General features: G+C 39.2%; 1 protein-coding gene across 1 annotated transcript in view; it reads right to left on the reverse strand.

Annotated features, from left to right (window-relative positions):
* Window positions 1–2,121: 2,121 nt before the first annotated feature.
* RNF217 (ring finger protein 217) overlaps window positions 2,122–13,253 on the reverse strand; it is a 411,233-nt gene continuing 400,101 nt past the window's right edge. The window contains exon 6 of the mRNA XM_085611693.1: window positions 2,122–4,210. Coding sequence (XP_085467819.1) covers window positions 4,137–4,210 — 74 coding nt within the window. The 3' untranslated portion in view covers window positions 2,122–4,136. The remainder of the gene's footprint in view (window positions 4,211–13,253) is intronic.

Here is a 13,253-nt window from a genome sequence, read left to right on the forward strand (position 1 = left end):
TCCTTCAAACACATGAGAAGATTCTAAAGCTTGAGAAACTATGCAGGGATTTCCAAGGCGATGGCAAGAATTATCATCACTAAACCTGCTGTGAAATATGGCATAAGTAAAGAACACGGGCTCTAAAGTGGAAATTCACAAAAGTGTTGACTGAATGCATAACTAGAAGCCCACGCCATATCAATAATATCTAAACATTGAGAGGTAAGTGTCTCTAAAGTGACATTCATACTAACTTGAGCTACACTGCCGTAGCATGGACATCTCAAGGAGGTAAAGAACCCTTGTGGGATTCTAGAATGCAATCCCTTTAGCACACAAAATGCTCCAGGATTAGGATTACCACCTTTAACTAACATTTGTTCCAAGAAGCAAAGTTACTTTGTGTGATCAAGAGAACACATTAAAGTTCTCAAAACGTTATATTATCTTCTGCCTCCAAATATATATATATATTTTTTTTTAATTAGTGAGAAATGAAGTCTAACAAGATTTTGGGCAAAATGTGTAGATTAAGTCTACACATCACCTTTTCTTTGGTGGACACTTAATGTTGGCCCTAGACAGGAGTTGCAGTGTGCCTCTGGCAAATATTATAGCTAAAAGAAAATGTCCAGTAAGAGTTCATGAAAATGTTGGATTTATGCTAAAGAGGGTCATTTACAATGTCTAATGTACTAACAAATATGAGGGAAAAAAAAAATCTTCTCTAAAGAGACGGCATAGAATAGGATAATCTCTCTCTCTCTATATATAGGATAATGTCTCTCATATATGTGATCAAGGCCATCTTGTGGCCGAAACGCGTAATGGCGTGCTGTGTGGGTGCTGACATCTATTAAAATCCTATGAAGCACAAGCTGGTGTCCGTGTGCTTTGTTCCTCGCCGTCAGGAAGTGGGAGACAGGGCGCACACGCACACACACACACACACACACACACACACACACACACACACACACACACACACACACACACACACACACACACACACACACACACACACACACACACACACACACACACACACACACACACACACACACACACACACACACACACACACCCTCCTATTCAAAGTAACTGCTCATTCTAGAAGATCAATGGACATCTAGAGGCACTTGTCCTAGAAGGCCATCTCATGCATCTGACAATGATGGCACTCCATCCTAGCCTTAATTGAAGGCTTGATGAGACTACATTTTAAATACTCCATGGAATTAAAATGTAAGTTGTATTTGTGAGTTTTACAAATTCAACCTGGAAGTAAGAGTGAAATATTGCTATTTCATCTGCTTCAGAATTTTAACAATCATTTTAAACCCCACTGAAGTTGATTATGTTGTGAAAACAGCTGCATTTCTGTTAAATCTATTTTTGCAAAGTAAAAATTGCAAACATTTGTTTATGTGCAAATTTACAACATTTTTAGCATCATGGCATTTGCATGAGATTTATTTTTGTTTCTCATTATAATTATGTTTTTAGATTGTGTTGTTTAGTACAAAATGCTGGTGTCAAAGGAGGTAAAAACAACTTTCAAGATATAATAAGATGTCATGGCCACCTTGATTTTGTTTGTAGTTCTAAGGTGATCCATCAGCATCTAGATGTCCTTGGCCTCTAACATGAATGTCGTTTTTTGCTGAAATTAGGTACATCTGTCACTCAATCATCCATCGAAACAATCTGTAGACCCCTTTAAGTAATCATTAAAACAGCCACATTGCTGCACTCTAGAAATCCTCACTGATCTTCTCATCTAAATATACATAAACGTAACTGTAATAACTAAACATGTTTTCTTTCTGTAAGTCTAGCAAGATATTTTGTATGTTTTAGTTTTGTTTTTCTCCTATCAAAACTGAGCTTCATGTTTACTATTTCATTAATTGATTTATTTTGAAACTTTTCCTATTTCATGTTAAAATAAGGGGCTTTTGTTATTGTGTTCTATTTTGCAGTGGTAATGCAAAATAAGTGTATTTTAATTTCATTCTATTTTGCACAGACAATAAATTTCCCTTGAAACACTGGTAAATATGCTGACTAATGACATGTCAACAAAAAATGAAGGACTTTGATATCATTTCTTCCACAAAGTTGATTATCAACATGGGCGGGGGCGGGGATGTGGCCGCACTGTCTGTTACTCTGTCAAATCTCGTGGACAACACTCAAGACGATGCTACTATATAAGGAGAAGCACATATCTAACTCATCTGAAGGGGCATTAAATATGTTGGCCAAATATTTCGAAATAACAAGTAAAGCAAGGATTATGGTACACGTTCTTCTGTGTGGCTGTTTTATTTTTTAAGATGGAGGGCGACGAAGAAGATGAGGGGCCTGTGTCGCCGTCAAGTCCTATGGACAGTACATGCACAAAGATCAGGCTTTATCAAATTACCCCCACAGACTACATCTCAAGAAAATGGAGTGTTCCGAGTTCCTGAACTTTTAAGTGAAAAATTCTGCGTAGAATTGATTGCCCAGTAGTTCAGCCTTGGAAAAAAAGGATTACTTATTTCAATTTTTCTTGAAACCCACTGAGAACACCGCCCAAGAATATGTTGTTCTAGTTATTTTTAAGCAGGCTATTTTTAAGCATTATGACTGAAAAGTACGAACAAACATTGTGCCTACAAGTAGGATGGTGAAACTATAAACACTTCAGGCAGTGCCTGTAAGACGACATTTACACCCTTCAGAACCTATATTTGAAAACAGCCATCACGGGCAGGCAAAAAAGAGCTATTTGTGGGAAAAGGAGACTGACACAGAAATGTCACTGGAAACAATAGGAAAAATTAGCTTTTTGGTTTGCTGTAAGAGAATAGGCACTTTTCACTATCCATCTAAGTGGAGAAAAAGGGTCTGTGGTTTTAAGCAAGGCAAAGCTATCATGAGGAGGGCTGGGTGCAAGGCAAATCTAGTATATCATTTCAGTGCTGGCATTCAAGTGTAATCCCTTAGGATAAAGACATCCCATGTCTGATAAGGGGAGCTGGACTCAGGGGTACTAATGCAACTAAAGTTGGTACTGCATAGTTTATCATGTCTTATTTCACTTTTTGGTCTATTTTTTCCTTGTGTGAACTATTAAATGATGTCCCTTAAAAGCCAAAACAGTGTCATGGTTGAAATAAACAAAATCTTAGGCACTGTGCTTTGGGCCCTAGTGAAGGCCTACTGCACAGTCTATGTACTACCACATGTGGTGCCTACACAAACAAAAATGAAGAGACAAATCCATATAGATTTTTGCACAGAAAAATAGAAAATACTTAGTGTAAACACTCAACTCTAAACAAAACAGACATATGGTTAAATATGAGTATCAATAAATTATCAAATTCATTAGGAGGTGCTTAGCCAACCACGAAGCACAGCCCAATTAGGGAAGTTTCTTGGTCAAGATATTGCAATGTGGACAATACTATCAAATATCAACCAAAGAGTACAGACCCTAAAAAAAACAAATTTAAAAAATGAAACCAGAATGCACACTAGTCATATGTAACCCATCCCAATATTTTTCTGACTGGCACCCTCCGAGGCATTGGCAACAGGAGTGTGATAAATAAAAGCAGCAGCCAGTGAAGACGTTTCAGCATTGCTCCCCAGTCCAAGGCCTCTGTTGACTGGCAGAAAGCAAAAGATAAAGTGAGCACTGTATGGCTGGGCTGCAGAACCTGACAGGGGATGTTGAACGTTAATTTATTGAGTACGAATGTCCTTATCTATATATACCATGTCTACCACCATTGACCTAAGGAAAATATGTCTCAGACAACAACATTTTGTTCCAGACAATTCTGTTGAGATCTGGGTAGATTTCCATCTTTGATTGTCTAAGAAAGGGAATCCTGATCTACATGTATAAGGTGACCGTTTAGAACATAAAAAACACATTGTTTAAAAAAGCAGCAGTTATGGGCCATCCAATGTTTTTACACCATTTCAAGGTGATATTCTAGTGTGCAGTGCTGGACTATAACAAGGATAGTCTTTTGCATATCTCCTGATAGAATCCAAGGGCTGTGTGGCTTCACGGGTGCACACCCACATAACTCCTCACTGCACAGTCATGTCCAGCCCCCTCAGGATTAATTCAGCTGAAACAGGTCCATTTCTCACCAAGGCATACCCGTCCGTGTTCTTTTTCTCTGCTTTTTACAAAGGCAATATATAGGAAACACAAATAAACCTGCAAAACAGAAAAGAACACTGAAATTAAAAAAGAGCCTATTACAGGTACAATCAGTGTGAAGATGAAATCAAATGCTTGTTCGATTGTGAAAATCTATTTTCAAAGGCTTATCACTTTTTCTAACGTTATCCTTTGTAGAAAGGTTGCTTGCCAGATTAAATCAACTCGGTTTGTTACGGTCAAATTGAATAGCTGCAAAGTGTCATTAGGAACAATACTGACCAACTTCAAGAGGAACCAAGCTTACCAAACATGACCAGCACCATCTAGTAGCGCACCGTTAACAAGTTGTGATCTAGTAGACTTCTGACAAGAGGAACCACACAGAGAAAACATGAACTAGCACACTGCCTTCAAGAGGAGCCATGCTGACCAAACATTTTCTAGCACACCGCCTAAAAGATGAACCGTATTGACCACAGTGATCTAGCACATTATCTACAAATTTCAAATGTTTGTGAGAGAAATGCCTTCCCATGAGAAGTGTTTTTCTCTCTGACAAGTGATCATAGAGGTGGGGTGGTCGTCCTTTGTCACAAATCTTTGAAATTAGTTTTAGCTACTAAATGTGATAATCTTGGTAGATGGGTGTTGGTTGATTTTATCCTTGATAATAAGCAAGTGACGTTGTTTAATGTTTATGGCCCTGTCAAAGCTGACCATAAGTTTTGGCACACCATTAAAATTAAACTCACCAATATTTCTAATTCGAATGTCATTCTATTGGGTGATTTTAATCAGTTATTGTATTCCTTTACTGATAGAAAGTTTAAGTATACATTTAAATTTGAAAAATCCCATGAGGCTTTCACGCCTCCTATCTCTTCTACACCATTATTTGATGTTTGGAGAACTTAAAATCCTGACAAGTTAGTTTTTTCTTTTTTTCTCTCAAATGTACAGAACACACCCTCCAGGATTGAATATATTTTTGCCACTAAATATTTATTATCTAGTTTACACTCTGCTAAAATTGGCCTAATTTTTCTATATGATCATGCTCCGATTTTGACCTTTTTGGATATCAGCACAATTGGCTCAAAAGTTGGCAGATGGAGATTTGAAAATTGCCTTTTCTCTGATAATAATTGTTATCTCTGAAGCCACTACTTTTACTTGTTTGATTTTCAATGCAATGATTCCTGTGATAAATCCATTAGTGACTGGGATGCTTTTAAATCTTCCTTATGAGCTCTTACAATTGCCTTCTCATCTAAAAAAAAAAATCAAATTCATATTGGCAGTATAACTCCCTTTCACAAAAAAGGCAAAACACTTGAATGTAGCTATTTTACTTCCAAATCTTCTACTATGCTCCATGATTTCATTAAAGCCAAATAATAATTAAATTAAATTGCTACTATTGATGCTTGTAATATTCTGCCAAGACTTAAATCCAAATTCTATGGAGGTCCGAACAAAGCAGGAAAGATGCTTGCTAACTATTTAAAAATGTAAACGGGGAATAAAGATATTGGTTCTGTTAGTAAATTTGATGATACTACTGCCACGATATATAAAGGAGATATTCACCCTTGTGATTCTGATTTTGCAAAGTTTTTTATAGCATTTCCAAACCGTCCTCTTTAACTAATAAATTTGAAGATACAGAAGCAGATATTACATTACAAGAAATATTGACAGCTATTAAATCCCTCAAAAAAGCAAAAGCACCAACCCCTGGTGGTTTTTCTATTGAACTTATTTATGCATCACTCTCTATTTGGACCTACATTATTAGAGTGTAACCTCTTTTAGTTTTAATTCCAAAGCTAAGAGCACCCTTTTTGAAAGCTTTGATTACCATTTTCCCAAAGCATAATTCAAACCCCAGATTCTGTACAAATTATAGACCAATATCTCTTATTAATTATGACTGTAAACATTTTGCCAAGACCTTAGCTACATGTTTAGATTTGATTGTTCTGCTACTTGTTAAACCGGATCAGTCTGGTGTTATTAAAGGCAGGCTTGCTGCAGATAATCCAGGGATGTTAGCAAACATTTGTTAATTTTATAAACTGATATCTCCCCTTTTGACACTTTCCCTTAATGTTGAGAAAGCTTTTGACTGTATATATTGTTAAAGATTCATTATTTAAGATAAATTGTTTACGATACATATGTTTAAGATTCTCCAATGATTTGGTTTTGGCCCCAACTTTATTTCATTTATGAAATTATTATGCTCCAACGCCCGAGCTAGTGTATATGCTAAATTATGTTTCTTTCCATATTTTGACTTACATAGAGGTACTAGACGGGGATATGCTCTTCCCACTCTACTTCTATATTATGTTTAGAACCCTTTCTGAAAAGAATTATGGGTAATCATATATATCTGTTTTTAAACATGGTTCTGGGGTAATTAAATCATCTGCCTATGCTGATGACATATTGATTTACAGGTCCAGCCGTGTTGCATTTTTGTAATCATTATTACAAGAAACTAAATTGTATTCAGTGTCTGAGGCTATAAACCAGATTTTACTAACACCGAGATACTCTCTTTGAATTTCTTGTGTTTTCAGTTTATGTTTACCAATTCAAAATTTGCATTGTGTCCTTCAAAGATCACATATCTAGGTGCTTGTATTTTCCCTAATATTAGAGAAAGGAGTAATCATATATTTTTTTAACTGAAATCCAAAATAGATAATTTAAGTTTTGGTTGGTCTTCTCTCCACCTATCCTTGCAGGGTAGACTGGATACGATTAAAAGGATGGTTGTGTCCCATCTTTTATACACTATCTTGATGCTTCTTTAAAAATTCCAAACTATTATTTTGAACAGCTTTATTCTATTTGTTTTACATTTTTATGAAATAGTAAATTTCCCCTTTTAAAATTAAGAGCCCGAAGACTGAAGGTGGTGCCTGATTCCTTAATTTCAAATTATACCATTCATCTTTCATTATAAACAGTCTTGTGACTTGATGCATGATTTCTATGATACCCCGATACCTGGTTGGATTATTATTTTTTAAGTCTTTATTCAGTGACTTCTCATTTAATAATCCTATCATTATGTCTAATGTTAGTCTTATTTCTAAATATCCCATCATAAAATAGACTCACTACCTGTTAAACCGAGTCCTATTTGATAAATTCACAACCCAACAATTCTTTATGAATTCATTAATTTAGTATAGTAAGTTTATAAAGATATGTAACAGATCATTTTATTTTAACCATTGGAAAGAAATATGTATCTTTCATGTACATCAATTTTGAAATGAGATCAACATTGCTACTTTTGATCTTCTGAAGTAAACGTATCAATTACCAACTTCCTTTAGAATTAAATAGAACTCAATTCTGGATTTTCTCAAAAGTTGTATTTTCAAAAGCACCGGTCTTATGATTCCTTCTTACCTTTGCTTACTGTAAATATTGATATTTGAAATGGATCTCTTCCTAAAACTGCTCTTATATAGAAAAGTTTGTTATCTTGCCCAACGACTAGATCCAAGAGTCCCATTGAACATTTATTGAAAGAAGATTTATATGTTTCTTATTCCAGACAGGAACAAGCTATGGATTAAATTGTTTAAAATTTCTAGATCAAAAAGCATTAGTCAATTGTTCTTCTTAATTTATAATAGAGCTCCAGTTCACATTACAATGTTTGACCATTCTACTTCTATTCTTTGTTGGTCTTGTACTAATAAAACCGGCTCTATAATTCATATGTTGTTGAATTGACATTATGTTAAAACCTTTTGGGAATTAGATGTTGGCTTGTTACCTCCCACTCACCTTTTCTAACATATCTAAGACTCCTTATCTCCTGTATCTCCAGATTTTCACAGCTCTTCTGGTATGTTTCTTTTATCTGACCTTTTGATTGCACTTGCTTTTAAAGTAATATTATCTTGCTGGAAAGAATATTCCAAATTATCTGTTTTTACTTGGTGGAATTTTGTTTAAAACAGTAACAAATTCTCTTAGCCTTCACCAAAACATTACATCTCATCTACTGTGATTACTCTTGCAAACTTTCCTCCTTCACACTCAACTCACAATCTCTCTATTACTATGTCTAAGTCCTCTCCTTTTTCATTTTCTCTATGCTTATTTGCTTTTCCTTTATCTATCTTTTTTTTGACTGATTCGTATCCTTTCTTCTCTCTCTTTTTTTTTTATATAAAAAGGCTTTACTTCATGGAAAACCTAATTTGAAGTGTTTTGCTACATCTTGTATATATGATTGTAATTTGCCTCATATATTTCTACTTTCTTAGAAATAATGCAAGATATATTACTTATATAGCACAGGTGCTCAGCTTGCAAGCAGTGTAAATTACAATTATAAGTAATAATTTTGCTCCCAGAAGGGATGCACATGTGGCCAAGCCATGATTCTGAGCTGTGATGTGGAGACTGCAGATACATCTCAACAGAAGACATCTAACCAAACAAGATATTTAAAAATAATCGTAAAAGATGTGCTTAATCCATACTAATGTAAGTGTCTCACCTCCTGCTCTCCTTGTACACTCAATAACTTTTGTCTCTCATTCTACACCCTACTATGATATTGCCAGATTTCAAAAACGATTCTCACAGCTCTTAGTTAAGTAGTACCTCAGCCCTCCTAAAGAGAGCAGCAAGGTCTGTGAGTTTTTGGCTCCATGAGCATTAAGCTGACCACCATTTCATTCTTATCTATTTACAATCGATGCAATGGCAAATACTGTCTTACAAATCTTGAGATAAGGCATAGGACCAGAGAAACTGTGACTAATCTACCACACCAAGATAAGGTCACAAAGTAGTACAGGGTGGAGAGAGAATGTAGAGTGGTGTTTATACAACCTAAGACACAGAAATTAATGTCACGCTCCATTAGCCACAAGACTTGGCTCTTGTTGAGGTATTAGATGATTTTTGTAAAATATATTAACAAGGGGTTATGTACAAAGCTTTCTAGAAAATCAGAAACCTTCTTAGCGTAGGCTTACTAGTAAGATCTGAGTGCATTCCCAGGTCTCAGATTAATGCTAAAATTTGCATATATCCATACATTTCTTCCTTTAAACATAGAGATAATGTAAATGTGTCCATTCTTCTTTCTTTTCTATGTTTTCGCCAAAAGAAAAATAGTTTCCTGGTAAAGAACCAGTTATCCTTAAAATTCCATGAAACGTAGGTAGTTGGTGTTCTTCTCATTTACTCTTTAGACATGTGCGTCTTATGAAGCAACTAGAGCAAGTACATTCAAATTGGATTCAAAACACAGCTGCCGCATGAAAAAAAAAATGAAGCAAAAACATTCTGTTAAAAGTAGATTTGCATCATTTAGGTCAGCAAAGAGGCGAGTTAGGAACAAGGTTTCTAGGATTGACTCAATACCCCAAACACTGTCTTAAATTTTACATTTATTGTTGCCAGTGTGGGTTATCCAAGTACCAACGATTTGGACAGCAGGTTTTTTCACACGTTTTAATGTCACAATGAACCAGTATTTAAGCACATTCACTCTAAAGCACCGTGGTGTGCCATATGAAGTTTTACATTTAGGATTTTTAAAAAGGCTGAATATGGTTTTAAAGAAATCGCAGGAAAATGCTTCCCATCCACTTACTTCAGTAGGAAAAGGTTAAAGATTCTTTACTAAGGTCTATAGCTGGAGGGCCATACACAGCTACCTCAAACGCGACACAGTATGTAGACCATGATGTTGAGTTGAGACTCCAAAGGGAGCGGAGTATGAGGATCTGAGAAGTATACTACATTTGGTAGAGTCTGAAAGCATGCCAGTCTCCAATTCTGCTATTTTTAGACCGTGATTCAGAGTCTTATCTCCAGTCTGACAGAAGCATGCAGAGAACATCTACCATTTTTTCTACTAAACACCTATGTGGGATACTGAAAGCGCTTCCTGCAAGTCTGCAAAACACACTGCACCACTGTACAAGCCTACACCAGATAGAAACCCTCATGATCATACAGCCGTCTTCTCTGCTGACTTAGTTCTAGGTGAGCAGTACACATCCTACCCTACTCTGCTCTCGCCGCTTAATAAAGTGAAAATCATGAGCCAATAACTTATTATACATTGGTTCCCAAGCTAGTTGTTTGGATGATGTTTATGAATGAATGAATGCTAAACATCTACAGTTGCTTAATAAGTTCGAATTGTTCATGGAAACAGCCTCTAGAGTTTTTTAATATTGGTTTGGTCTTGCACTTTCTTGTATCCGCCCATTTACAGTTGTGCATTTTAAGGTGGTTTGTTACGTTTTCGGACAGTGGTTTTTTGATTTATTGTATATTAATCAGTATTTCTGGACTTTAGCAATTTTATGGTATACTGTCTCCTTTGTGCCTTATAGGTTTTCAGTTTTTATCTCAAGACTAAAATAAGCAAATCTTATATTGTCATTTGTTAAGTAACCCCACATAAAAATGTTTGCCCAGTTGGAGCTGCCACCTGACTGCAAGTGCTTTGCAAACAAATGGACGGAATGCTGAGTAAATCCCACATTACCTCTACGTCCCTCGTCCTCGACCCAGTCATCACTAATTAGGTAAATTCCACTGACAGGAAACAAAACAGGAAATGCTTTTAGGCTCCACCCACCCTCCTGCTAGGGGCTATAACTACATAGCCAACAGAAAGCACTTCCTGTTTGGTTTCCTGTCGGTGGACATGACGGGGAACACTGGGGTAGGTGCTGGGCACTTACCTGCTACTTGCTTGTCCTGTTTCCTCCTTTGCTGGGCTCTGGGGTGCTTATGGACCTTTGTGGGAGCTGCTGAAGTCGGGACGCCTGGCTTCCTGGATTCCTTTCGGTTCTCCATTTCCCATGCTGCTGGGCTGCATTGGTCTCCTGGAGTCTGTGGTGAGTCTTCTGCTCCTGTTTTTCTTCCATTCTCTTCCTGTTAGGCTTTGGCCCTGCGTCTCCTTGCTGTGACTGCACAGGTGTCTTTGCTCCTCAGGTGCCCGCCCAGTGGGCTGTTGTGCACGCTTCCCGCTTCGGCCGTGAGCGCTGCACGTCTGGGGCGTGTAAGGGCCCGCCTCAGTTTGTGAGCACCTGGGTTGGGCTCTGGGTGCTCCGCTGCTATCTTATCCCTGGATTCCCATCGGGTACATTAAAGGGCCTGCCTCAGTTAATGAGCGCCCATGTTGGGCTCCGGGTGCTCCGCTGCTTCTCACATGCCCAGATTCACGTCAGGTGCGTGACAGGGCCTGCCTCATTTTGTGAGCACCTGGGTTGGGCCCCGGGTGCTCCGCTGCTTCTCACATGCCCAGATTCATTGAATGACTTGCCTTTGTTAGTGAGCACCCGGATTGGGCTTCGGGTGCTCCGCTACTTGCTCAAGTACCGGGATTCGCGTCGGGTGCTTATGGGGCCTGCCTCAGTTAGTGGGCCCCCGGGTTAGGCTCCGGGAGCCTCACTATTGTTTCGCATTGGGGTGCTCGTGTCACTCGTTTGGAGGGTAGCCAGATTGGGCTCCATGTGCTCCACTCTCCTTTCACATTGGGTAGCTCGTCCAAGTTTCCTGCATTTGGCCTTTGGCAGCCGTGATTGATGGTACTTTGTAACTCCGGCTGGCCCCGCTCCCGAGCCTCCTTTCTTCATTTATTTCAGCTGTTCTGCCTTGCAAGGGGTGTTTCAGTTTATTTTTTTTTGGGGGGGGGGGCTTATAAAAAAGAGGGGGGGGGGGGTCAGGGTTCTTCTGTTGGTCCTCTGCCTATACTTGCTGTGGTTTGGTTCTGATTTGAAGTCCTTCAAAATGTCTGCTGGTGGTCATTCTGGTGGGGGTCTTACCATCTATTCGTACATTTTTAGTTCAGACTCTTCTGATGGTGCCTCCTTGGGTACGGTGGACCTGAAGGGCAAATATATCTCCAAGGAATTGTTGCCAGACATCCTCTCTCATGTCAGGGGGAACATGGGTTTTCCTAATGAGGTTGTGGCCAGCACTTCACAAGTGCTGTCTTGCTGCAATTTCGGAGGCCTGCTACTACGTCTCTGCCTATCCATCCCTTTGTAATGGACGTCCTGTTTGAAGGAGTGGAAGGACCCGGATCATATCATGATGCCTCGCTTTATATCCAAACTCTATCTCTCTCCTTTGCAAGACATGGAGGATACCATTCCTGACTCTGTGCATGCGGATTCTATTGTGGCCAGTTTGGTGGGTCGTCCTTCTATGGCTGACGATAATATCCTTTGTGATGGGGTGGATAACAACATTGACTCTGCACTGAAGTAGTATGCGGGGTCCCACCTTGCTATGTGTTCCGGTGTCTATGGGACATATGTCACTCAGTCCTTGTTGGCCAACTTTAAGACCTTGTTTTCCACCATGCAGGAAGGTGGCAGTTGTCCGGACCTGCTAGAATCCATCGAGCATCAGGCGGAGTTCCTCTTGGATATTGCCTTTGACTCTGTGCGTGCTTCTGCCTTGTCCTGCGGTTCCTCTATTGCTCACGTCGGAATTTGTTGCTGAAGGGCTGGAATACAGATGCCACACAGAAGTCCATGGCTTTGCGGTTACCGTTTACTGGGCCCCGTCTGTTTGGGGACGCCCTTGAGGAGAAGCTTCACAAGGTACTCAAGGAACGTAAGCATTCCTTGTCCTTCAGACATCAGCCTCGTCGTAGGGGGACTTCCTTCTCTACTGCCAAGTCTTTCCGCCAGCCTTCACGGTTTCAGAAGTCTTCCTTTCGAGGCCAGAAAGGGGTGGGTAAGGGTTTCCACCACCATTTCCAGAAGAAGACACCTCAGGATGCTGGACAGGGTCCACAGCGTTCCTGACTATGCCGCTCCCAGGGATCATCCCGCTGGTGGTCCACCCGTGGTTGGTGGGAGACTGCGGTTGGTCCTGCCTGCTTGACGTCTGACAACTTCCGACCAGTGGGTTCTGGATTTCCTCTGTCATGGGTATCGGATTGAGTTTCTTTCCCCTCCTCCGCCTTCCGGCGTGGTGCGGACTCCGACTTCCTTGGGCCTGGCTCATCGTCTGTCTGTTGGACGGCATTCACTCCCTGTTCCTGAAGAAGGCGATTGATATAGTTCCCTGGGCA

This window comes from Triturus cristatus, chromosome 6, assembly GCF_964204655.1.
Source record: "Triturus cristatus chromosome 6, aTriCri1.1, whole genome shotgun sequence".
Classification (NCBI taxonomy): domain Eukaryota; kingdom Metazoa; phylum Chordata; class Amphibia; order Caudata; family Salamandridae; genus Triturus; species Triturus cristatus.